Genomic DNA, 27,115 nt, shown 5'->3' with positions numbered 1-27,115 from the left:
GGGGCTTTTGTGCCGATTTGGTTGATTTGCATGCAGGCAATCGCATTTGATGCTGTGGATAATGTGTTGATGCCTTACAAGCACTCAATGTGCCTGTAAATCAAGGGGCTTTCATGTATTTGATGTATATGTGGCCAGGGGGAAGCATCGTGAACACTCTGGATGCCTTCATGTGCGTCAATGTACCATGTATGATCAGAAATTGATCTTAAATCAAGGGGCTTTTCAAGTTTGTATGCTTGTTGAGCTTGGCAAAGCAGCAGGCAAGACATTTATGCCTTGAATCCTAAAAAATCAGCTTGCAGTCAAGGGGCTTTTGCCCAATTTCTGTTCAGGACTGTTTTATGCAGTGTACAGGACTGTAAAAGTCTGATTTTCACTCATTTGGACAGCCAGGAGAGCATTTATTGCTATTGTACCTGCTGGTACAGATTTGGCACAGCTTTGTGCATGTTTTGGCATGGCTGTACACTGTTTTGAGTGATCAAAAGGTTCAAATTCAGCTGCTGAACTTGCCGGGACAGGTTTGGTACATCACAGGTGAGCACTTAGTACTGCTGTACAGTACTTTGGAAGGGCAAAAGAGCACATTTAAGGTGCTGTCCAAAATCTGCAGCAACCAGATTTTGGTGTTTTCATCACATAAAGTGGGAGAAAAGTTGCATTCTTGCTTCCGCAGTGGGAGATAAAGCTTGGGAGAATAACTGTGAGCACTTTGTGTGCTTTTGGTGCAGTGTTTGCACATTTTGCAGGGAGTCAGGCATTAAAGGTTGCATATTGCTATGGCAACCACAGGTGAGAGCTCTTCATTGCTTCACATCAAGAAGCTTGAAGGCTCGCAAAATAATGATATTTGGCAAACCCAGTGCTACAATGTGTTGCTTCAGAAAAAGCAGCACAAGCCTATCAAAGAAAGGGGTGTGATGCCCGCTTCTCTTACTGCTGAAGAGTGGGAAGATATGGATGAGCTGGCAAGATCTACTATCATGTTGTCTGTGTCAGACTCATTACTTTTCAGCATTCGTGAAGAGAAGACAGCTTGGGGAATGTGGCAGAGATTGCAGGACTTGTATGCCCAACAAAGTGCCTCAAGCAAAGTGTATTGGTTGAAGAAACTCATAGGTCTTCAGATGAAGGAAGGGGCGTCTATGACAGCCCATCTAAATGAGTTTAATGGTATTGTCAGCCAGGTCATTAATCAAAAGTTGGCGATGGACGATGAGTTCAAAGCCACCTTTTTGTTATGCACTTTGCCAGAGAGTTGGGACACATTCAGGACAGCCACTAGCAATTCGAATGCTATGCTGTCATATGCAGATGTTGAGGGTGCTCTTCTTCAAGAAGAGATGAACAGGAAAAACAACTCTGTTGGAAAGTCAAATGCAATGAATGCACGTGGGAGATCCCAGCAAAGGGGGAAAAGCCAAGAAAGGGGAAGGAGCAAGTCTCGCTCCAAAAAGGATTTGGAATGCCATTATTGTGGCAAGAAAGGACACATTAAAAAGCAATGCTACAAATGGAAAAATGATCAAAAAGAAAAGGGAAAAGGCAAAGACAAAGAGAAGGATGAAGCCAAAGATGTAAAGCCAAAGGGCAAAAGTGGAGTCAAGATTGAAGAAATCAATGTGTCACATGCAGGTGGCAGTGAGGATGAGGTCCTCTTTACATCTTCACTTGATGCCCATTCACTTCTTACAGGTGGTCATGGTATGCACTCATGGATCATTGATTCAGGTGCCTCCTTTCATGTCACAGGTTGCAGAGACTTGTTTGTCAGGTACACTGCTGGCAATGAAGGAGTGGTTTATTTGGGTGATAACCATGCATGCAAGATTCTTGGCAGAGGTGATGTAAGGCTTGTATTTTCAGATGGCTCACAGCTTATGCTCCATGATGTCAGGCATGTGCCTGAGATCAAGAAGAATCTGCTTTCTACTGGACAGCTTGATGATGCTGATTATGTTACCACATTTGGTAGTGGAAAGTGGAAGATTAGTAAGGGCTCACTGGTTGTTGCCAGAGGCTCTAAGGTGGACACTCTTTATTTCATGCATGCAGGTGTTTGTCACCATGCTAATGTAAATGCAACCGAGCTGCCGGAAATTTCTATGTGGCATAGCCGGTTGGGACACATGAGTGTCAAGGGAATGGAGCAATTGTCTCGTTTGGGTTACTTGCCTTCTCTAAAGTTTTCAAGTTTTCAGTTTTGTGAGCATTGTATATATGGTAGGCAACTACAGTGCCCCCACAAGAAAGCTCTTGGACAGAAAGATGCTCAGTTAGAGCTTGTGCATACAGATGTATGTGAGATGCCTCAGCTTTCTTTGGGAGGGGCAAAATACTTTGTGTCTTTTATTGATGATGCCACACGCAAGGTGTGGGTTTATCCTCTTCGTTTGAAGAGTGATACTTTCTCAGTGTTTCAGAAGTTTGTTGCTCTTGTTGAGAATCAAACTGGCAAAACACTGAAGGCTTTGCGTTCCGACAATGGTGGAGAGTATATGTCCAAACAGTTTCAGGACTTTTGTGATGCTAAAGGCATCAAGAGGGAGCTCTCTACTCCTTATGATCCTCCACAAAACGGGACAGCAGAGAGGATGAACAGGACCATACAGGAGAAGGTCCGTTCTATGTTGTCACATGCTGCATTACCTCATGGTTTTTGGACTGAAGCTGTTATGACAGCCGTTCACCTTATAAACAGGTCACCTAACACGAGGCTTGGTGGGAAAGTGCCAGAAGAAGTATGGACAGGGAAGCCTCCGTCATACAAGCACTTAAGAGTGTTTGGTTGCGTTGCGTACGTGCACATACGCAGGGAAATGCGCACCAAACTTGATCCTAAGTCTCATAAATGCATATTCCTAGGATATGGTGACAGAGGTGAAATGGGGTATAGACTTTGGGATCCCATGAATAGAAAGATCATACGCAGCAATGATGTCATTTTTGATGAAACATGCATGTATAAGGAGCCTGCAAGGCAACAGGAGCCTGGCAGAGTCATCTTTGATGATGATGGACATCATGGACAACAACAAAGGGCTGTAAATCAGCCATTACAGCAGCAAAACCAGCCCTTAAATGGTGCTGAAAATGGTCCAAATGGACAGCCAGAGATGGCAGAAGATATCCCTATGGATATACCACAGTTAGAGGAGATACCGGGCATGATATTTCAGCCTTATGGCATGGAACAGGAGCCACCAATGGGTGATATGCAGGCTGGACAGCAACCTGCAAATGATGGTCATTGGGTACGGAGGTCCACTAGACCCTCCAGAGCCCCTGACAGGTTTGTTCCAGGGGTTGACTACTTGATGCTCACTGACTGTGGGGAGCCCTCATGTTATAAAGAGGCTTTACAGAGGGCAGACAAAGCTCTATGGGAGCGTGCCATGAAGTCAGAGATGGATTCTCTGCACAAAAATGGAACTTGGAAGTTGGTGCATTTGCCTGCAGGCAAGAAGGTTTTGCCATGCAAGTGGGTATACAGGCTCAAAGTTGCACCAGATGCAAAGCCAAGATACAAAGCCAGGTTAGTGGCTAAGGGCTTCAAGCAGGAATATGGTGTGGACTTTGATGAGATCTTCTCTCCAGTGGTCAAAATGACCACACTTAGAGCTGTGTTGGCTTTGGTTGCGCATGATGATCTGGACTTGATTCAGATGGATGTGAAGACTGCTTTTCTTCACGGTGATCTCCATGAGGAGATATATATGCAGCAGCCAGAGGGTTATGCAATAAGTGGAAAGGAGAAGCTTGTATGCAAGCTGAAAAAGAGTCTTTATGGGCTCAAACAGGCACCAAGAGAATGGTATCATAAATTTGATACATTCATGAAATCTCAGAAATTCAGGAGAAGTGACATAGATCACTGCTTGTACACCAAGAAAGCTTTGGATGGCAGTCTATTGATCCTCATCTTGTATGTTGATGATATGTTGATTGCCGGGAAATCTCGTAAAGAGATGGATGCATTGAAAAAGAGGCTGCATGAAACCTTTGATATGAAGGATTTGGGTGATGCAAATCACATCTTGGGTATGCGGATACTTCGGGACAGAAATCAGCATGTGTTGTATTTGTCTCAGAAGGAATACATTGGCAAAGTCTTGCAGAGGTTCAATATGGACGGGGGGAAGAAAGCTAGTACTCCTTTGCCTCCATATGTGAAACTCAGTGCTATGGACAGCCCACAGTCGGATAGTGACAGGGCTGATATGGCCAAGATTCCGTATGCTTCAGCTTGTGGCAGTCTCATGTATGCCATGGTTGCTACTAGGCCGGACATTGCATTTGCAGTGGGAGTGGTTTCTAGATACATGGCCAACCCTGGCAAGAAGCATTGGGAAGCAGTGAAAGGTGTCATGAGATACCTGAAGGGCACACAGGATATGTGCATTTGTTTTGGCAAACAGGATGCATTAGTGCATGGTTACACGGATTCGGATTATGCCGGTCATCCAGATAACCGGAAGTCTACTACCGGTTATGTATTTACATTCACAGGAGGTGCTGTGTCATGGATATCCAGGATGCAGAAGTGCACTGCCTTATCTACTACAGAGGCCGAGTATATTGCAGCCACAGAGGCTTGCAAGGAGGCATTATGGCTATCTCGGTTAGTGGTTGATTTGGGTTATACAGGGGATATTCCATTGTTGCATTGTGACAGTCAGAGTGCCATCCAGTTGGCAAAGAACCCTGTCTTTCATGCAAAGACGAAGCATGTGGATGTGAAGTATCACTTCATCAGAGAGGTGATAGAGAACAAGCAAATTCAGCTTGTTAAGATTCATACGGATGACAACCCGGCTGATCTGCTGACGAAGAGTTTGCCTCCGGAGCGGTTTGCTCATTGCAGACACTTGATGGGCATTGGATGAGGCCAGTTTCAGCCTTGATATGGCCTTGTATATTATCATGTACATGCTGATTTTTTTTCTTTTCTTTTACTTAAGGGCACTTTGCCTTTAAGTGGGAGGTTGTTGGGGTAAAGGCACAATGCCCACCCTTATAGTGTGTACAAGCCCATAAGTTATAGTACATAGTACACTTAGTACTTTTAATGTACTAAGTGCACTATGTGTACTAGTGCAATATACATGTGTGATAGGGGAGTCACACACTCATGCTTTTCATGAGTTGACTTATCCCCACAACTCTCTCTCTCTCTCCCTTGCTTCTCTGTGTATGTCTCCCATGAATGAACTCTAAACCCTAATTAAGGTTTTCTCCCCATCAGCAGACACACGCAAACAAGTCGTGCAAAAACAAATTTATGCATGCAAGCATAAATGCATGTATACAAATAATGGACGAAATCTCCCTTCCATGAAACTTGTACAAGAGGTTCCTGTCGAGCACAAAACTGGCGCAACAAATATAAATAAATATGTCCTGGTCTTCCTATAGAGTGGCAGTCCCATAGGTAAGACACCATCCAGGCCATACACGGGTGGCACCAACACGCTCCCGTCCATACAGCACGAAGCAAATCACACACGGGTGACACAAAACTGGTTCCCGTTTATAAGACGCAGCACTGGTCACACACGGGTGGCACTGATCTAGCTCCCATCCATGTGACACCATAAAACTGGCCCTTTCACATGGGACACTGGCCTGGCCGCATGTGAACATGGCACAAATCTGGCCGCTCTATGGAGTGACAGTCCCATAGAAGTGGCTCCAGAAATGGAGATGGACCAAATGGTGACATGAACAATGGCCAAAAATTCCTTGTCATATACTGGGTATCTTACTTGAATTGCAGAGTGCTTATGACTGTCAAATGCAATAGCACGTCCTTGTTGCATCAAGACGGCACCAGTGGCAATATCAGAAGCATCCGTATAAACATCAAAGGGGAGAGTAGGGTCACGAATAGCCATAACAGGAGTTGTTGTCAAAGCTGTCTTTAAATTTTCAAAAGCTTGTGTTGCAGCTTCAATCCACTTGAATGCAGGAGAGGACTTTAAAAGTTCTGTGAGAGGAGCAACTATTTCTGAAAATCAATGAACCTTTGTGTGAAATAAGTTGGCAAGTCCCAAGAAAGAACGAACATCATGGATGTTTGTGGGAGTTGGCCAATTGACAATAACCTGTATTTTCTTCGGATCCACAGAAATACCGTCTGCTAAAACAACATATCCAAGGTACTCCAAGGATGTTTTGAAGAATTCACTTTTGCCTGGATTAATGTAAAGAGCATTGTCACGAAGCACGTAGAAAACGATCTTAAGATGTGCCTTGTATTCTTCCATATTAGGACTGAACACCAAGATGTCATCAACATAGATAATAACAAACTTGTCCAGAAAAGGACGAAAAAGATCATTCATCAGACTCATAAATGTTGCAGAGGCATTGGTTAATCCGAATGGCATGACCAGGTACTCGTAATGACCATATTTTGTGCGAAAAGCTATCTTATATTCATCACCTTCGCAAATCTAATGATATCCAGACTTGAGATCAATTTTGGAGAAGACCTTTGCATGGAGCAAAGGATCAAACAATTCAAGAGGATACTTATTCTTGATAGTCAACTTATTAAGGGCACAATAGTCGATGCAAAGGCACATAGACTTATCCTTCCTTTTCACTAAAAGTACTAGAGCTCCAAAAGGGCTTTTGCTTGGTCGAATATGTCCTTTCTCCAAAAGTTCAATAAGTTGTCGCTGTATCTCCTGAGATTCTGTAAAGGAAACTCGATATGGAGCACGAGTAGGTGGAGCACTGCCAGGAAGGAGATCAATAGCATGGTCGACTGGTCGCCGAGGTGGGAGAACCGCAGGAAGCTTCTGAGAAAAACGATCCAAGTATGGAGCAAAGAAAGGTTGCCTGAGGTACATCATCTTCGTATCTATGTCCTTGGGAGGATCTTTGGCTGAATAGACCATTAAAAGTGCTGAGGAACAACCACTCTTGCGAACCCACCGTTTTGCTTGAAGAGCTGAAAGGGTTGGCGTAGAAGGTTGGTCTCTGATGCCTTCGAGTGCCACAAGCATATCATTTTAAGCAAATTGTATGGAATGGTTCCGGAAACTGATCAGGGGATCATATTGATACAACCATTCTTGACCAAGGATCATATCATAATGTGCCAAAGTCATGACTTGGAAATCCAATTTGTCACGATAGTGCCGAATTTGAAAGGAGAGGTGTTTGGCAACGGTGTTACACAAGGATGTGGAACCATCGGCAAGCTCTACTTCATAAATAACAGCACTTTGAGAAGTCCGAATCTTCAATCTCTGGGTCAAGGTAGTTCCCATAAAGTTATGAGAACACCCACTATCAATGAGCACATGAATAGGGTGACTGGAAATAGAACCTTGAAGAACCAAAACCTGAGTAGACCGATGGGGTAACGGTGAAGAGGCAACTTGAGTTGTAGCAATAGCGGTGATCACCGAAGCATGTGCAATAGCATGGTGATTAACTACGCACTTTCCTTTGTCAGCAACCGGGAGTTTCTTCTCGGAAGTGGAGGGTTCAGCATTAGAATTCTATCGATGGGTTGGTCTTTTGGGGCACTCAAACCAACAATGAGGTCCATTGCAAATTGTGCACAATCCTGTCTTTTGTTGATCCCGTCCAGAAGGAACCGTGGAAGGACGAGGATTGTGAGATTGGTCACGTCCTTGGTCCCGTCCACGATCCAAACTGCGTGGTTGGAAGGACTAAGAATGTCGGGACTGAAAAGAGGACGATCCTTCTGATCGGCGAGGGTGTTGAGAATTATTCCTTTGGGGATTAGGCCGGGAGGTAGAAGTACCAAAAGATTCTCTACGACTATCTCGGTTCATACGAGATCCATTGGCTTTCTGAAAGGCATTAGCTCGACCGGAAGAGGCCGAATTTCGAGAATTAATGTCTGCAACACGCTCGGTGTATCGTATGGCATCGGCAAGATCGACAGGATTATATTTCTAAACATCGGCACGCAATGTGGCATTAAGACCTTTAACGAAGGCATGAAGTTCGTCCACTGGGGACAAGGAGTCAATCTCCAATATCAAGTTGGTGAACTGGGAGATATAAGAGGCCAAGGAACCAGTTTGGTCCAAATGGCGTAAGCGAGTACGGGCTTGGAAATCCGAATTGGCAGGCATGAACTACTTACGGAGGACCCGCTCGAATTTTTCACACGTTATAACTGATTTTCCGGCGTACTGTCGTCGTTGCCACCACAATAAAACAATGTCCTTGAGGAGGGATACCGCAAAAATCACCTTTGTAGAATCAGAAAGGGTCATGGTTTCAAAGTATAACCGCAGTTTGTAGAGCCATTGGTCTAAGATGCACTTATTGCGCTGACCACCATAAGATTCAAGGGGTTTAATTTCCAATTTCTTGTTTTAACCATCCAATATAGTAAGGGCGATCCTCTGGGACTAGGCTTGCACGAGTCTGCTCTACTGGAGAAGAAGGTACAGGGGTAGGGGCAACTACTGGTGTCAAAGGTATATACTCAGGTGTAGAAGGGCGCACCGTAAACGAAGATGGATAAACGTCCTCAGAATAGGTGCAATATTCATGAAAAATGATGCTGCACTCGGGAATGATAGCGCCCAGATAAGGATGACGCCTGAGTATAAAACAGTAATGATCCAGATCTTGTGCAAAAGTACGAACACGGATCCACACGTCGAATTCTCGAAGGTGAGAAGTCGGTGTGGCTATCTGAATACGGTAATGAGTGGGCTGTAAAGAAAGGGCACACTCACTGGAACAGGGGCTGACACCAGTGGAGAAACACGGATAGGTGAGGACACTATGGACTGGGAGGGTGTATCCTATAAATAACTGAAATCATAGGTTTCCTCTGCCATAAGCCGTCGGAGAAGAGGGTAATGTGTGTCCACGTGATCTAAGAGGTGCTCTTGAACCCATTGGCCTCGGATGAGTGGAGAGCCCGCAAAAGAATGAAGTGGCGGGTTTCCGATATTTTAAAACTCCACATTATGTGAGATTTTTATGCCCAATAAAATGGAAAAATCACACCTCAAGGAGGTTGTCATAATAAATGTGGATGCTATAGAAGAAGCACCAAAAAGATGGTGGCCGGCAATCCAACAGGAAGCAGCTACTACTGCAAGTGGCTGGTCCAAACACGACCGTCATAGAGAATGCACTAGAGCCAATAAGATCATCTTGGAAGAAGCATGGTTGTAGTATCATTTCAGATGGATGGAGTGATGTGCGGAGAAGACATATCATCATCATCCTTGTTTCTAGTTGCATGGTCACATATTTCTTGCGTGCAGTGGATGCAACATTCATCTTCCAACACATCAGGAAAGGGAGAGGATCCCTGCAGCATTCATCTTCCAGCACATCAGGCAGGCTATTATTGATATTGGCCCAGAGAATGTGGTGCAGGTCATTACAGACAATGCGTCCAACTGCAAGAGCATGGGAGAGATGATTTGAGGCAGAGTTCCCATCCATTGTGTGGACTCCATGTGCTACACACTGCTTGGACCTCATGATGGAGGACATAGGGAAGCTTCGATGGGTGAAGCTGGTTGTGGATGAGGCCGTACGCATCACTATCTTCTTCAAGAAGAAACACCAAGCATTATCCATCTTCCGATCCCACTCACACTTGGACATGGTGCGGCCATCCAAGACCCGATTAGCCTATATATATCTTGTGCTTAGCAGGCTACATGAGGTACAAGATGCACTTCGAGCCTCAGTGGTATCACCGGCATGGAGGGAGATGCGTGATTCGACCAGCGAGCCCACTCAATACATCCAACGCAAAGTGTTGGATGAGTCCTTTTGGTTTGATATTGAGGGCTTAGCAAAGCTCACAAAATTCCTCATTGCTTCTGCTTCCTGCTGTTGATGTGTGGCATATGGAGCTTGACATGACACACATGTATGGCTTGTGGAGCCTGACATGGTGTGTTTGTATGGCATATGGGGCCTGACATGACAGTACATGTATGGCTCATGGAGCCTGACATGAGAGTACATGTATGGCTCATGAAGCCTAGTATGATGTGATTTCCCGAGACTAGCTATCCTGGTCATTATCTGTATTTATGTTTTCGGAAGATTCCGGAAGGATCATGAATCCCTAAACACTCTACTTGATACAACTAAGCAGATGGGTGTTTCTTCCAATCTAGTTGCACTCATGTGTGTGCATGACTTTGATTTTATATTTGGATGACTTGTCTTGTTTGCCTAGACAATGCCTGAGATTACTGCCTGTGTTGTCCATGGGGCCAGGGACGCCTCGGCACCCTGTGGACGTGTATGTGCACACCTGTTTGGGATTGGCAGGTGGTCTACATGTGTTTTACAGGTGGTAAGTGTCCCTGAAAACTCAATTTATAGATTTATGATTCCATATACTAATATTTATTGATGCAGGTTCACATTCACTTGTAAGTGATCGGACCAACTTATAAGTGTACACACTGGGTAGGACTATTTGAAAACATGTGGCAGCTAGAGACTAGGCACCAGGCAGATTATGGGCTGAAGGCTTCTAGGCGCCCCATCCTAGACCTACTAAGCACAAGTTTGAGATATCATTGGAGGACAAGCTCTATTACTAGAGGAAACTAGAGTTAGGGCTGAGCCCATGCTTTCTTGGTGCATGGAGAAGTTGACCGACCTGATCTGGAGCTGCCTACCGCTAACCATCACGTCCATATCAACCAAGTGGATGGAGGGTGCTGGTCGATTACTCTGGAGGCTTTTCTGGTGCTGGCCGGCTGCTAACAGCACTTGAAAAGCTGCTGGTCGACTCATCTGTGGACACCAGAAAGCTGGTCGACTTGTGTGAAGACCTCCCTCTGCTGAGCGGTTGCCTTCTGGCCTGTAAACCTCTGCTGGTCGTCTTCCTCTGAGGCTTTTTAAGAGCTGGTCAACTGCTGAAACAGCCCCTCAAGGCTGGTCGATTTGCTCTGTGGGCCTGGCAGGTGGAAGATGGAGTTATAAGGCTGTGCTCTAAGCAGCCGAGAAAGCTATGAACGAACACCAAATTCAGCGTAAGTTTTGCTTTTGTTTTCATCTTGTACTAGAAGAATCAGGTGCTAGCCAGTGGAGAATCCTTGGGCACCCACAAGGTTGTATCTGAAGCAGCCTCCTTTTTGGTAATCTAACCATAAAGGGAAGAGGGAGGGGGGAGGGGGGCGGGGGTGTTTTCAGCCCATCTTCTGGCCCCTAGTGTGGTTTACTGTGGAGAGTTGTCTCCTTCTCTCTCTCTTATCTGGCATGTTCATGTGTTTGAACTTTGATCAATTTTCATGATTGATAAGATTTCCCTGTTACAACTGCCCTTCCGCTATACTATCAATAAAAACAACACATGGGATATGGTAGACTTGCCTGTTGGCAAGAAGCCCATTGGCACAAAGTGGGTATACAAGGTGAAAAGGAATTTTGATGGTACCATTGAGAAGTACAAGGCCAGGCTAGTGGCCAAAGGATATGCCCAGAAAAAGGGCATTGATTATGATGAAACTTTCGCACCTACTTCTCGTATGGCCACAGTTAGATGTGTTGTTGCATTGGCTGCCCATCATGGATGGAAAGTGCATCAGTTGGACATAAAATCAGCTTTTCTCAATGGGGATTTGCAGGAAGAAGTTTATGTAAATCAACCCATTGGCTTTGTGATGCATGGTCATGAAAACAAAGTATGCAAGCTTCAAAAAGCACTTTATGGTCTCAAGCAAGCTTCCTGAGCTTGGTAAGAGAAGATACATACTTATTTGACCACGCAAGGTTTCTGCAATAGTCCAACAAAGAGTAGTGCCACATGTGAACATGGGCTAACCAAGGGCACTTTTCTCCCTTTGGGTTTTTCCCTTTGGATATCTGGTGTGAAAGGACAACACCACTTTTATTTGTATTTTGATATTATGGAGTTGACTCTCCAACTCCACTCATTCCAATGCAATCTATTGTGTGAGCATCAATCACTATCCTTTGTGTACTTGCTTGTTGCTACTGATTGTGTGTGTCTGTGTAAAACCCTAACCCTAATCTGTGACAAGCCCTGGGCCAACACCCACATGGCTCACAACAAGGATATCTTGGAGGACTCTCACTCTGTCTCTATGCAGGTGCGACTTGCGTACAATCAGCCAGTTGATACACCGATTATGGGTAGTATTCCTCTCGTTACTCCCTCGAGTTGGCCCCAGTACCTGGAGAATGTTCCTTATAGTGAGTCACCATTTGGCCGCCCAAGTGGTCTTCCTCTATTTTCGTGCCAAGGTACGGCAGGCCAAGGAGCTTCGTGTCACCCGTACTGAGGCCAAGACTCGTGTCAACAGTCATCCGTAGTGTGGCCAGGACATGGAACTCACTGTCAGGGATCCCAATTTAGGCTTCCCATCGGGCCAGTTCCGTGCTCGGGAAGACATGCTATTTACAGGTTCCAAGAACAGGAGATATTTCCATTGCATAATGCATATGCATGCATCTCTGCCTGTTTGAAACTGTTTTCGTGTGACTTGTTTTCGTGTGAATGCCTGTCATGACGTGTCCAGTTCACGGGTAGGGGATGCCCACCCGTGAGCCGAGTGAATGCCCTGTATTATGACATGGTTTGTGGCATGTGAACAGTGGTAAGTATTCATTTACCCTTGTTTATTATTGCAAAGGTTTTATAACCTTAGCAGTTCACATTTATTAAAGCTAGGCACCGGCCACCGGCTTAGTGCTCGGGGCCCAAGGTCAAAAGTGTGGCCAGCCCAAATGCTGGGCACCCACACAGGGCCTCATACGTGTGGACACTTTAAGGAGGTGCCCACCATTAATTATGGTGGGCTGTGCCACAAGGCACAAGGGATTTGGACCCCTCCACCTCCTCTCCCCCATTCTTCTCCACCTCTTTGCACTTTCCCTTCTCCTAGAAGCGGGCGCCAACTCTCCTTGGCTCACTTCCCTCTTTTCTGCTGTGTACCTGCTGAAACCCCAACAGTACCTGCTGTACCTTCTGTAGCAACAGTACCGGCTGTACCTGCCGTGGGCACCTCTTGTACCTGCTGAAACCCTAACAGTACCTTCTGTACCAACAGTACAGGCTGTACCTGCTGTGCCGGCTGTACCACATGTACCAGCCACCGTACCTGCTGACCCTAACTGTACCAGCTGTACTTGCTGAAAATTAGAACTGTACTCCATGTTGTACCTGCTGAAACCCTAAATATACCAGCTGTACTTGCTGAAAAATCAGAACTGTACTCACAAATGTACTTGCTGAAACCCTAATAGTACCAGCTTGTGTACTGGATCCTCTACAAGTACCTGTTCGTGTACTTGTAGAGTGTGAGCACCTGTTTGTGTGCCTACACTTGGGAGGACCAAGCCCCTTCCTCTGCGAGTTGTGCGAGCCAAGCTCTAGTACGAGAGTGCCTGTTCGTGCATGGTCTCGGAACAACAGTTACGTGTTCACACAACTCTAGGTGTATGAGGAGTCGGGGCTGGTTGTATTGACTCATTCGACGAGTCCGGCTTCGACGTTCTTCACCGGAAAATACTTGTTTGGGTAATATTTCTTCATATTCTGCATTGCATGGATTATCTAGCTAGCAAGCCCTTGGAACTTTGTACACAAATAAAATACTCCAATAATATACTTCAATACTGAGGAGAAAGGGGGGGGGGGGGGGTTCAGCCCATTTGCAGCCCCAATGGTGGTGTATTGTGCTGTGCTCTTTTGCAGATTGTCTTGAGCAATGATGTATCTTTCAGTGATTATGTGTATTGTGGCTAGTTCATTTTCGTGTTGACGAGCGTATTGTTCACAAGATGGTGCTCAAGGACGTTCAGACGTAGCCAAAGAGGTGATAGTCCAAGTGGTAAAGTGTTTGCCTAGGACCGAAAGGTCTTGGGTTCAAACCCTGCTTGGACCCCTCGGCGGCACCTCTCATCCGCGCTCTCCATAAGCTTCCCTTTCGGCGTCGATCGTGTTCTGGCCGCCTTTCCCAGGAGGACTCCAGTGTAGCCCCTCCGCTCTCTGTGGTCGAGTGTGCTCGTCGCCCTCTTCAGAGGGCCGCATAGATGATCTTGTAGCTCACGACCTCACGACACCAGCGTGTCTGGGACGTTGAGCGAGTTGTAATGTTAACTATTAGTAGGATCTCTCTTCCGGAAAAAAAAAAGGACGTTAACACATAGTCGGTGTAGTTTTAAAGAGTTTACTTCTCGAGCATTCACTGACTTTTGTACTCCTCACGGCATACAAAGAGTTTTCTACTCCCCACACTCGTCAACAGAATGAGGTAGTAGAACGGAAAAACAAGACCGTGGTTGAGATGGCTCAATCTCTTCTTTCTCATTCTTAGCTTCCTCAAAACTTTTGGGCTGAAGCATTTAACATTGTTGTGTACATCATCAACCATTCCCCCACAAAGGGGATCGATAGGAAGCCTCCAGAGGAGGCATATTCTAGGAGAAAGCCATCAGTTTCTCATTTCCACGTCTTTGGATGGATGCTCATGTTCATGTTCCCGATTCTCATCAGAGGAAGTTTGATCCCAAATCCACCAAAATGATCTTTGTCGGCTACAACGAACACTCCAAAGCCGGAAGCTTTGGGATCCCAACAAGGTAAAAGTTATATTATCTCGGGACGTGAACTTTGTTGAAACCCTGGAGACTACCGGATCCCCGGAATCACCAACAACTTCATCAACTCCTTCCTTGGTTCCACCCTCACCATTGGTTCTTACCTCTCCTCCACCTCCGTCGGGTACCTCTCTCCCTCCGCGGTCGCTTCACTCTACGTTCCGGGATTCTCAAGTCCCTTCTCCGACTGAAGGCAGCCGACTGGTGATAAATATCTCCACGACTGGGAAAAATACCCAGGACCATAAATGGAGAATAAATATGGGTAAAATACATGTGAGGGGTGACCAGCCCCTGCACCTATATAAACCCTTGCCGCGTGCTCCATGGCCAATAGCTCATTGTGTAGATCACACTGCACGGTCGTACTGCCACTCTGCACCTACATTCTGTACTTGCTGGTACCTACAGTCGTGCCTCACAACCCTCACCGCCTAGTCAGCCATCTCTCAGATAAGCCTTTTTTTCAGTCACCCCACCCTTGTGAGGAGAGTGTCCTTAACTCTCCTCCCCCCCGCCATCACCCTCTAGCAAAAATTTTTTGCCCTTTAGGACATCTCAAAAATCTCCCCCCCCATTTGCGTAGACTTTAATAAGAGGTTTTTGAGCTTAGAGGAGATTCACACGCTGCGAGTTTTTTCTCATAGAGTGAGCAAACGATCTCGAAATCGAGATCCGACTAAAGCACTATGATCGCAGCATCAAGTACTACAAGGCGGTGATCAAGATGGCCCCATCCTAGAAACACCAAAATGTCACCTCGGGAGAAGCACGCAACAATGAGATTAGAGAAAATGCTCCTAGTGCGGCTCCAACCCTCCCGTTGCAAGTTCCACAAGGGAACAGTGGCCAAGTTATATTCGTTATCATTTAAAAGGAGTTTTAGATTATTCTTTAATATTAGTATCAATAAATCAAGAAAGAAGATGCAACATGGTCAGCCCTAGAGGCTAAAATAGGACACCAAATAGGAAGCCAGCAAGTAGGGGATGATATCTAACAATGGATGCCATTAACAAAAATCACACATGGGAACTTGTTCCCCGCCCTTCTCATGGTAAGGTTATTGGCATTAAATGGACATATAAAGTGAAGTTTCTTGCCGATGGCTCACTCAACAAATATAAAGCCCACTTGGTGGCTAAGGGCTACACCCAGAAGGAAGGCGAGGACTTCTCAGATACTTTTGCTCCCACCGCAAGTATACCACCATTCGCATTGTTCTTGACATGGCTGCTAACTTCTCTTGGCCCATCTTTCAGATGGATGTCAAGTCCACCTTTCTCAACGGGGACCTTCAGGAGGAAATATATGTAGAACAACCCCCATGGCTTCATCTGCAATGGCGTGGTACCAAAAGATTGATGCTTTCTTTCTCTCATTCTTTTAAAAAACTCTTGCGGGCGGACAGTAACCTTTATGTTTTGATACATAAGAATCACATTGTGATTATCATTTTGTATGTTGATAATCTTATTCTCGCTGGATCCGTGAGTCATACCTTTGAGATGACTAACCTTGGTCTTCACTATTTTCTTGGCATGGAGGTCTGACAATGCCCACAGGGGATATTTCTCTCTCAACAAAAGTATGCTTCTCAAATTTTGGAGAGTTGGTATGAAGGATTGTTGCTCTTTATCTTGCCCTATGGATCCAAATCAGAAGTTGAGTAAAAATGATGACTCTCCACCCTATCATGATCCCACTCAGTACAGAGAATCTCACCATTACTAGGTCTGATCTTGCTTACAGCGTTAGTGTCCTAAGTCAGTTTCTTTCAGCACCACATACTTCTCATTGGTAGGTGGTTGTTCGTATTCTTAAATACATATAGAACACCTCGACACATGGGATTTCATATGGCTCTAGTCTTGATTTGGCTGGATATTCAAATTCTGACTAAGCATGTGATCAAGATACCCGGAGGTCTAATATAAGCTATTGTTAATTACTTGGTACCGGACTTATTTCTTAGCGAACAAAGAAGCAGCCTACAGTTGCCGGTTCTTCAACAGAAGCGGAGTATCATACTTACTTTGAAATAGTCAAAGAGCTTCTATGGCTTCATCAGCTGCTTGATCATCTTCACGTCCCTCCTTCGTTGCCTACCGTTGTCTACTCCGACAATCAAAGTGCCATGGCTCTTGCTCGGAACCTGGTCTTCCATTCGAAGTCCAAGCACATTGTCGTTCATTATCATATGGTTAGTGACTACTTGGCACTCGATACCTTAACATTGGAGTATTGTCCTACTAGGGACAACGTGGCGGGCATCTTCACCAAGGCACTCTCTAGACTAACTTTGGATCACTTACTTTCACGCACCAGTATCGATCCTCTTGGAGGGGTCATCTCCACTGTTCTGGGTGCTTCCCCCCGTTCCAGCACCTCTAGAGGACCTCCCCCAGCTTGGGAAACTTCCCTATATTTTTCTGGATTTTTTTCACATTTTTAGCACCTTTTTCTAGCATGTTCCAAATTATGCTCCAATAGGCCTATTTTATGCTGGGCTCTTTAGGTGCTATATAAGCATGGGCTCTGCCCTCAATTGTACTCATTTTTCACATTGTCTGGGATTTTGGCTGTGCACCTATAGTGTACCTCGTGCTGCCTACTCCAGCTTTGTAACCACCTTGTGGAAGATCTTTGCCTTTGCACAGGTGCGGACATCTATTACTAGGTCTCATAATAAGCATAAAAGGGCTGCCGACGACAAGCGGAGAAGGCAGATGGACATCAAAGAAGGTGACTGGGTATTGCTGAAATTTGAGAAAGCAAAACTTTGCAAGAGGCCAAGCAAAAAGGGAGCGTGTTCGAAGGTCTCTACCAAATATTATGGGCCCTTCAAGGTGATCAAGCACATCAATGAAGTTGCATTCAAGTTAGCATTACTTGATCATTGGAAGATTCATAATGACTTCCATATGAGTTTGCTCTGGAAGTATGTGGGGCCAGATCCACAGGAGCCTCTCACAAAAGAAACGCCAGAAGTTGATGAGCTTGAAGAGATACTTCAGTCAAAGCAAACAGTTTTCCACAAGGAGAAAAAGCTAGCTAGAGGTAAGCTTTCCAAGCAATACTATCTTCCTATTGATGCAAGTGGATTGATGAGGAATACTTCTCCGACTATCCACAACTTCTTTAAGCATACCTCGACGCTTTTCACTTGAGGACAACTATTCAGAAGCCGGGGGGGGATGTCACCATTTGGCCACCCAAATGGTTCTCTCCAATTTCTTGTGCTCATGTGTGACCAGTTTGTGGATCCGAGTGTCTGGGATCCAAGTTGCTCGCGCCTGTTTATGGCCAATTTTTGGATTGAAGTGTCCAAGATCCCAGTTTCTCAAGCCTGTTTATGGTCAGTGTGTGAATCCGAGTGCCCGAGATCCCAATTCTGTCCTTTCTGATGTGTCAGATTTGTGCCCAAAAATGCCAGTGGTGTACTTGTTCCATATCTAGGAGATTTGCTCATAACAAAGTCCACATGCACACATGTTTGCATGCTTGAAACTCTTTTCACATGAACTGTTTTCATGTGTTTGCTTGCTGTGAATGTCCAGTTCACGTGCCTGGGACGCCTACTTGTGAACCGTGCGATTGTCCTGTATTCTAACATGTTTTGTGGCCTGTGAACATGTGGTAAGTGCACTCAAAAACCTTTTGTATTAGTTATTAATATGCATTGTAATGTTTATAACCTTTGCAGGTTCACATTCATTTAAAAATGAGTGGCCATTTTTTATAAAGTGCTCGGGGTCCAACTTGGACACCTGGTTTGGGCACCCTAGTAACCACTATGTAGGAGCTGGGCACCCCATAAGTGCGGGGTGACCAACCAAGTGGCCATTAGTTGGTGTGGACAACTCACATCTCATGCACGACTCATTTTCACCTCCTCTGCAACAAATCGTCACTTTCCTACACACCTAGCTCTGCATCGTTTTTCCTCATACCAAGAGTTACACTCATCCATTTGCAAATTCGAGCACATATCTATGATCAGCACCACCTCTCCATGGATGCGAATCAGTAAGTTGACCTGGAGGCCCTATACGGCTGCCACATCAGCAAGCTAAACTGAATGGACTGTGGACAGCACTTCGGGAGGTGTGCCACGCATTGGATGAGCCCTACAACATTTCTGGAATTTCAGATTCTGATTTTTGTGTTATTTCGAGCGGCCTACGTGCCTGTTTGTGCTTGTGGGTGGTGCCTGTGACTAGCCAATTGATCTTGACACCCTCAAACTTCGTCAACAACATTGTCACTGCTTGAAATCGTGCCCGAGAGTGTCCACCAATGCCGGTTTTCAATTTTCGGCATTCCTGCATTGTGAGAGGGCAAGCCGGGCGCTAGTACAAGCACAAGAGTGTCATGTGTAGACCCGGAACACTAGGAACATGTTTGCTTCTCTCCAGTGAGAGACAGGGAATTGTTGAAAATCTTCTTCGACGGAATTCTTCTCCAACAAAACTCTGATTGGTATTTGTATTCATCCCTTTGTTATGGCAAATCTGGCTTTTATAGCCCATGGAACATTGTACAAATTTAATACTCCAATAATATACTTGGTATTGAGGGGGGGTCGGCCTGTGTTCCGGCCCCAATGTGTGCAATTTTCAGTTTTCAACTTTGTTAAGTTTTGTGTTGTATCCATTTCATTAAAGTGTTTAAGTGATTGTTATTTACGAGATGGTAATACGTGCTCACACACAATGGGGTGAATTACAAGGGTGGTGAAGCTGAAGCCGACGAGACAAATCACCTTGGTGAGGATTTTGCATGAGATGCCAAGGAGATTGATGGGGTGCCCTTGTCAAACAGGCCGCCCGTAGACCAGCCTACATGAGATCCCAATGTCACTTGAAGAGCAAGACCCACACATCCTCGCCTGGGCACTTCCGGTGTGGCAAAGCCTAGAGTGCCCTATGAATCTCACCCTCTGTGAAGAGAAGATCTCTGCAGGCCCGGCGACACACAGGCCCTCGTGTGTTTTCAAACCCTCTAGCATCCATGTTCTCGGGGAGGCGAGGAAAGATCTACCAAGAGATCATGACAGTAAAATTGAGAGGCAATGGCACGGACCCAAGGGATATAGCGTCATAACGACACCCCCAAGTGCTGCTATTTTCCTTCAAAAAGGCAATACAGTAAGGCTTAACTTAGGTTGGTACATGCTTTTTACTTCATTTTGAAGGCGTGGATGTAGTGTAAAAGACCTCAAAGCACAAAAGATGGGGCCCTCTTGAGGTACATCTATTCATAGTACAGCCTTCTTATGGCTTGGTGTAAAGAGCTAGATTTACACGTTCCCTGTCCAGCCCAATCCCACATCCACCAGTAACTCCCTCGAATTTCACAAATTAATTTTGGCCATTGATCCTACCTTTGTAGTTTGGGATCTATCATCTTTCTCCTGAGAAACAGGTGCCTTTCACACACACTTCTTAGGAATCATGTTGATAAAAAGCTTCACACCTCCACTAGCTTTGAAGAAACAGAATCCACAAAATAGAACAGAAAGCTTCAAGAACTACACCTTCTCACAAGGGCGCCCACAGAAATACTGTTTCCCAACCATGATATGGCCACCATGCAAACAAGCAATGTGATCTGTGGACAAACAATTGAGCACAAAACAATAAGATAATTCATCCTCTCTAGACCCTATAACAAGCTGCCTCCCTGCCTTAAGCACCACCTAAAATATGGGCACAATGCCTCCATAAATAGCCATACATACATAAACAGGAGTGAGAAATGAAAGAAAGTCTACTACTTACATCGACGCTCACACTGACTGCATAGTTCCATGGCTAGCTCCGCTTCTTCACCATGCTGGCCACCACCACAGGCACCACACCGACACTTTGGACAGTACCACTTCCCTTCTGGAACATTCTGCACCATAATGTTGAGACATTAGAGCATAGTTCGCAGGTTCTATAGAATAAAGTAGCATCATATGGATGTCATTGTCTAATCCCAATCAATCAAGAAAACACTCACATCAATCTGTAAGCAAGTTGCATGGAAAGTTGAAGGACAGTGATCACAGCAGATTAAATCTCCACCATCTCCGCAAAGCACACAAGTGTCATCATTGGTGTCATCCACAGTCACCCCTACATAATTATGTGTCTTCCTGAGATGGGTTTCAGCATCCCAAGCTTCTAGTTGACAGTCCAGAAAAGATCTTCCCGAGGGAAAAAACAGATTCCACTGCCACTCGCCCACATGGCTTCCACCATGTGCTTCAAAATTCTGGATTGTGTAGACCCTCTTGCAGCATCTGCACAATATCCCCTCTCGAGTCACCACCCCTTCCTTCAATACCTGGTTGTCCGTCCGATCCATAAGTAAAATCTTCTCTCTTTCCAAAACTGCACCCCTATCTATCATCCATGAAAAAACTGTTCGCTTGCTATGGCATGATAGTGCCTCAGACCCGTCATCCATGCTTGAGCTAGCACGACGCACCTCAAGTCTAAAACCAGACCGTGCTCTTCTTGAGTTCTTTCCTTTCTTGCTTGAAGCTTCTTGCTTAGAAACTGTCACACTAGTTCCATTACCTTTGGAAACTCCCTTCTTCGACACCACCTCTTTGAAATTGCCTCGACTCTTTTTTGCAACAGCCTCAAGAAGAGAGTTAGCTGGTTTAACCAGAGTTTTCTTGGCACCCTTGGGCATGGCAAGTGTCTGGTTCAATGTCCTCGCTGTTCCTTGTTTCAACAGCATCTTATCCTTCTCCAACTTGGGCAGAGACCCACCCTGAAGTCGTTTTGATCTGGAAGAGACTCTGGTACTTAGCATTCTCCTATCTGCTTTTCCCGAAAAGCTTTCACTGTCCCGCTTCCGCTTTCTCCCCCTTCTCTCATCAACAGAATCAGCCAATGCAAGCCTTGGTGTCTCGGAGTCTGTAGCATTCTTCAATTTGGGGTTCTTTATTTTATCTGGTGTTTTTTTCGCTCTAAACTTCTCTGTAGACTTTTTCAACACACCCAGGTCTTCCAGCAAAACATCCGTCAATTCAGCATTTGTCAGTTCTGCCTGCCTGATAACATCTTGTGCAATCTCCAAACGTGTACCTGAACAACTGCCCAACTTTTTCAAAGCTGACTGCAGCCGTTCATCATTGCCAAACATTGAAAGAACGTGTTCAATGGTGCTCTTGTCAGCTCTAGCAAGACCTTGCCTCCGTTCTCCATGCATAGAAGTTTGTGTGCCCTTCTCATAAGTGCGGACCCCAAGAGATGCATTCTTCGGACTCCACTGCCCATCAATTTCAAGAAGCTTCTCAGCTTGTGCTTGCTTGAGAGCTTGCCATGCCCTTGGAATAGACCAATACGAATGACCTTGCGGTGACACATACACCGCATCTTGGTAGTCCTTGCTTTTCCTAGGTCTTAACTTAATTGTGAAGCCAGCCTCTAGGAGAGCTTTCTGTGCCATGTCCCGAGCCAGAATCTTCAAACTTTTGTATGCACCCACAGGAGCTGACTCACACGAAGCTGTTGCTGTTTCTGCTTGACCCGGCTCACTGTAATGCCTTGATGTGTCAGAAACCTTCTCATTTTTCTCACCCCTTTCCACTGCCGCACCCATTCTCAATGCCTTCCTCTTCAATGCATCAGCCTGCTTTCGAAGTACCAAATGGTCTTTGAAAGACCTCAGTGTATCAATCTCTCCTTTCCTCTCGTTTTCACTGTCAGATACAATGCCACCCTCCTTTTGTCGTCCTATCCTCACGACTTTCTCTTGCATACCATCCTTTACTTCTGTCTTCTCCCCTGAAGTGGTTTTGTCAGAGTCCACCTGTGCCTTCCAGTGGGACGTCCCTTTTCCTAGGCCCAACTTCTGCTCCTTGGAAACGGCTCTTGATTCTGCTAGAATGTTTCCCTTCTCAAGCCTATCCTCAACGTCAAAACTATCTCTATCCACAGGACTCAAAGCTTCTTTCCTGGGTGTTTCTGACTCATCAGACCCCATGAGTTGCGGCGTATCCTCTTTCTGAGACAGTGTAGGTAAACAGATACTGTTTTCACCATCCATACGTGATTGCACCCTGCTGTGGATAGTGCCACTGTACAATGTATTACCTCTGTCAAGGCATCGTCCCATGCCGAAACCCAATTCCTGTGGCATCAACTCAGAGATTCCGTGTAGGTGGTCTTGTGGACTGCGAATGGCAAGTGTAGGATCAGAGATCAGAGGTTCTGCCTCACAAGGACTTACATACACTTCCCCGTTCCTTGTCCTACTTTCAAGGTCGATACCACCACGATTAAATTCCTCCTTGACAACAACTGAGGTGCACACTCCTGTATCCTCTCTTTCAAGAAAATCCTTCCCACCACTGCTAGCTTTGATGTCATTGCAACACGGCTTGGTATCTTCATCAGTGAATTTTGTGCACCCTACTTCTCCATAGGTAACCACTTCACTCATGCAGGAACCCCTTGTCACCTCAAGCCAACCATTTGAGTACAATCCAACAGGAGGAAGAACGACTTCACGACCTTCTGGGCATGTCAACTGCAAAGGCTCTTGATTGATATCCTGGTCATTGCTCAAACGATCCAACAATAAGTGTTGATGAGAATGAGAAAGCTCAGAGTCTCCACTCCTTTCCTTGCCAGTTGAAACAGCTGCATTTGCACCTGAAGCTCACAATGTATAGGGTTTGTAAGATCAGCATTGCAAAAAATGGGCATGGTCAGACTACTCTTACATATAAAAGAGATTACTTTGGATGGAATAGCCCATGTCCTGAGAAAATTCGCCTCCTGCTGCATTCCCACCTTGAAGTCCACCATGTGAGGGCGGACACACTCGATCTGTTTCAGTCCTGCAAACTTTCACTTCATCTTGAACAGAGGTGTTTTGATGCGTGTCTTCCTCGTTACCTTTGCACTCAGTGTCTGTGATCAAAATCACCTGCGCCACCAAAAAGAAAACGGACTGTGAGAAATCAAAGCACCCACAACAGGAACTAAGAACAATGAATACTCATTTGCTGCAATTTGATAACCTGCCTCTTTCCTTCCAATGCCTCGTCTCTTCAAAAACGTTGATAGATTGCAACTTCCTTTTATACTCCATTGCTCTGTAACCTCACCCCAATGTTGTGAGATCCTCAGATCCTTGGCACGGACCCTTGCTAGATCTCCTTCATGAGGGTAGATGACATCAATAAAAGCGTCATCTGACAAGGAAGCGATGTCATCAAGAAGGACAGCCTCCCACCAAGCATCTTGGAAGAAAACGTCCACAAAAAGTCCCCCTTTCCAGGTGAGGGGAGAAGGCTCTGTGCACAAAGGCGGGCAGGGTCTCAGTAAGCCACGTTTTTTGGAAGGCGAAAATCGCATGGAGGTGCCTGATGCAATGTTCTTCTGTGGAGTGGAGACTGACGCTGGAGAGTGCCTCTCCATGCTTTTGGCTAATGGTATGGATTCTCTGAGTTTGCAGAGGCCATCATCTGTGAGCAGCTCATCATACTCGACCAGGCAGCGGCCAGGTTTGAGACCAACGATGGTGGCAGGGTGCCAGGAGCCCCGCAACCCTACATCCTTCTGTCTCACCTGCATGACATGACATAAAGTTCTGGCCGAGGGCAAAAAACAAGGGGGCAATGCTAAAGTTATGTTTGCTCTGCGCAACCAAATGAATCTAGTTGCTGGATGGCTTACCTCAACAGGATCTCCTTCTCGAAACTTCGGAGGGTCGTGCGGAGAGGAACTCTGATCATCAGTATCCATATCCATATCCATGTGTATATTTATGCAGAAGGAAATTACCCGATAACGCAAAAGCCTTCGTCAGCATGGGGTCGCTTTCCTGTGCATACAAGAAGGACAAAGAGAGAATGCCCCAATCGCCCACACTATCCAGTTACTTACACTCAGCGCTCTCTCTCTCTCTCTCTCTCTCTCTCTCTCTCGCGCGCGCGCGCGCAATTGTGATCTTTGGGCAAACTTTGTTTCCCTACTTCTCCTATTTTCCTTTAGTGCCCACCATGCTCCCAGCAGATTTCGCTTATGCTCTACACACCCATCAAACTAAATTATTATTATTGTTCTTAGAGAGACAAGGACAACGAACACATTTTATTGTAATTAAAAGCTTCTTCAAATTGCTGAGGTAGCCAAGAAGAGTTAGTTAGGGAAGATGACGAGATGATTTGTCCCAATTAAGAAAGATGATAATGAATGCTTGGGTAGTTGTGCCTATGGTCTCTCGTGTAATGTGATGTAGACTACTAGGGATGAAATCACATGACGTAGCTAGCCGAGCCATGATCGAGCTAGTAGACGCCTATTCAATGAAATCACAAATTTAAGAGTACGTTAACTTACTTATTTTTATTTTATTTTTTTTAAAAAAAAGCAGGGATTTTGTATTAGAAAAAGAAAAGCAAACACGCATGCAACAACATGGACATGCTGCACAAGACGGACAGCATCCTCTATGTCAGGTGGGATGAAGAGTTGGAACATGACATCCATGATATCCGCGAGAAGGACAAAATACTCACTGAACACCTGCTGGAAATCACCGATATTTACAATAAGGTGGATGATGATGAGAACGCTGTACACCCCAACAGGCCCCCGAGAGCTTGCAACTGTTCTGTATACCCATGTGTGCATGCCCTTGTAATCATGTAACGCCTAGATCAATATGGTTCTTTTTGAAAGGGCACGGCCCGTATCTGCTATGTAATCGTCAGTCCCCCGTTAACTTACTTATTAAGCCATGGCCTAGCTAGCCTAGTTAATGAAATCACATATATTATATTTGGAAATTGCACAAGTCTATGTTAATCAATACTACATATTCACAGAGTGACAGTTCATTCTTAGTGTTACTATATGGAAACGTGGACTAATTTATGGGATAACATCTAATTAATTAATGAAAAAAAAGATGTCCCCCGATGCACTATAATATACTACCATATTCAAGCTTAACATAATAATTAATTAATCAGCTATATGGAAACATGGACTAATTTACGGGACAACATCTAATTAATTAATGAAAAAAAGATGTCCCCCAGTGCCCTATAATATACTACCATATTCAGGCTTAACATAATAATTAATTAATCAGGCCCTAACAGGCTTGATTAATTAACTAATACCTTAGGCTTAAGGTACCCAAACAACGACGGACCACCAGGCGAGCAGCAATCGGGAAAAAAAAAAGACGGAACACAACGACCACCCAAAAAAAAAAAAGACAAACCACCAGGCATTAAAAAATCCGTCTCTCTTTCCCTCCCTCCCTCCATCCCTCGCTCTCTCCCTCGATCGATCTCCTTCCCTGCCTTCATCCCTCTTTCCATCCATCAATCCGTCACCCTACCCCTCTCTCTCTCTCTCTCTCTCTCTCTCTCTCTCTCGCACACCACGGCGTGCAGATTAACAACAAATTTACCCTCTCTCCTTCCATCAATCGATCACCCTCCGTCCCTCCCTCCCTCTCTCTCACGCATGCCATAGCGTCCATCGAGATTACCAAAATCTTCTTCAACCTGAAGTCACTCGAACCTTCCACTTCCCTCTAGATTAATAATTTAAAATTTTAATAATAAGGTACCATTTCAACCTTAATAAAACCAAATCTCCTAAGCTTATCCTCCCTGAGTCCCTTGTCGAATTAATTAATGCGAAAGAGAATTTGGATCCCATATTGGGTCTCCCCATGAGATGGAGGATAATTTGAATTAGCAAAACTGTAGAAGGTGTGCAAAGTTTAAGAGCTAGCCAAAAATCCTCTCTACTTCACTTGGAATCTTGGTTGACATAACTCTACAGTGAAAAGAATGCAACATCATTACTTTGCTCTATTAACTAAAGTAAGAACAATAACTTATGATTACTCATCAACAATGGTGTGCTTGTCATAATTTTGAGACTCATTATCAAGAATGGGAAAAAATATATATGCAAGCTTTAAAAAAATATGTGAGTTTTTGACATTGTCCTTTATTTCCTCTAAAATATTATATCTAAAAGCTCATAATATTTTTAATATGATGATGTGCAATATATTTTATCAATGCCTTAGATGGGGGCCTTGCATTATGGGATCTCTCTCTCTCTCTCTCTCTCTCTCTCTCTCTCTCTTCTCATCATTATGTAACAAACTTTTGTTTAGTGCATAATTTCATAGTTTTGGCATAAAAAATAGGCTCAAAAGGGCCCATTGATGAGAACAATAATTGTAAACATGTTTCTATAAGTTTCTTAATTGTAAGGATTGGGAAAACAAACGTTCGCGAGGTCTCAAAAGCTAGTATTACCGGATAAGACTGACTTAATAGTGTTTGTTTGTTGTTATCTATGTTGTTACCCTTTCTATAAGACTCATTTTGAGTGCGGTTCTTTAGGCCCTAGGCCACTCTGAATCGTTCATCTTATCTATTATCATTCATCTTATCTATTATCTAGTAGGTGAAGAGTCAGACGAGAGCAAGGTGTCCATGAAGGAACATGCC

The 27,115-nt window shown here is 44.9% G+C and overlaps 1 protein-coding gene across 10 annotated transcripts in view; it reads right to left on the bottom strand.

Annotated features, from left to right (window-relative positions):
• The window catches only part of LOC147611202 (uncharacterized), a 96,331-nt gene extending 71,592 nt beyond the window's left edge, over positions 1 to 24,739 (bottom strand). For 8 of the 10 annotated variants that reach the window (XR_015263983.1, XR_015263980.1, XR_015263981.1 and 5 more), the window contains exons 1-6: positions 24,303 to 24,739; positions 23,649 to 24,194; positions 23,361 to 23,550; positions 20,623 to 23,273; positions 20,397 to 20,514; positions 20,153 to 20,226 (exon numbers count right to left, since the gene is read on the bottom strand). Coding sequence is in view for 5 of the 10 variants with exons in the window: in XM_086785867.1 (XP_086641993.1) it covers positions 20,153 to 20,226; positions 20,397 to 20,514; positions 20,623 to 23,273; positions 23,361 to 23,550; positions 23,649 to 24,194; positions 24,303 to 24,383 (3,660 nt within the window). In the remaining 5 variants the exon portion in view is untranslated. The remainder of the gene's footprint in view (positions 1 to 20,152; positions 20,227 to 20,396; positions 20,515 to 20,622; positions 23,274 to 23,360; positions 23,551 to 23,648; positions 24,195 to 24,302) is intronic. The other 2 variants (XM_086785869.1, XM_086785866.1) reach the window with 1 other exon arrangement.
• Between the last annotated feature and the right edge of the window lie 2,376 nt (positions 24,740 to 27,115).

This window comes from Cibotium barometz, chromosome 48 (genome assembly GCF_041138505.1).
Source record: "Cibotium barometz isolate CiBa-2024 chromosome 48, ASM4113850v1, whole genome shotgun sequence".
NCBI classification, from domain to species: Eukaryota; Viridiplantae; Streptophyta; class Polypodiopsida; order Cyatheales; family Cibotiaceae; genus Cibotium; species Cibotium barometz.
This window is presented reverse-complemented; position numbering and strand designations above follow the sequence as displayed.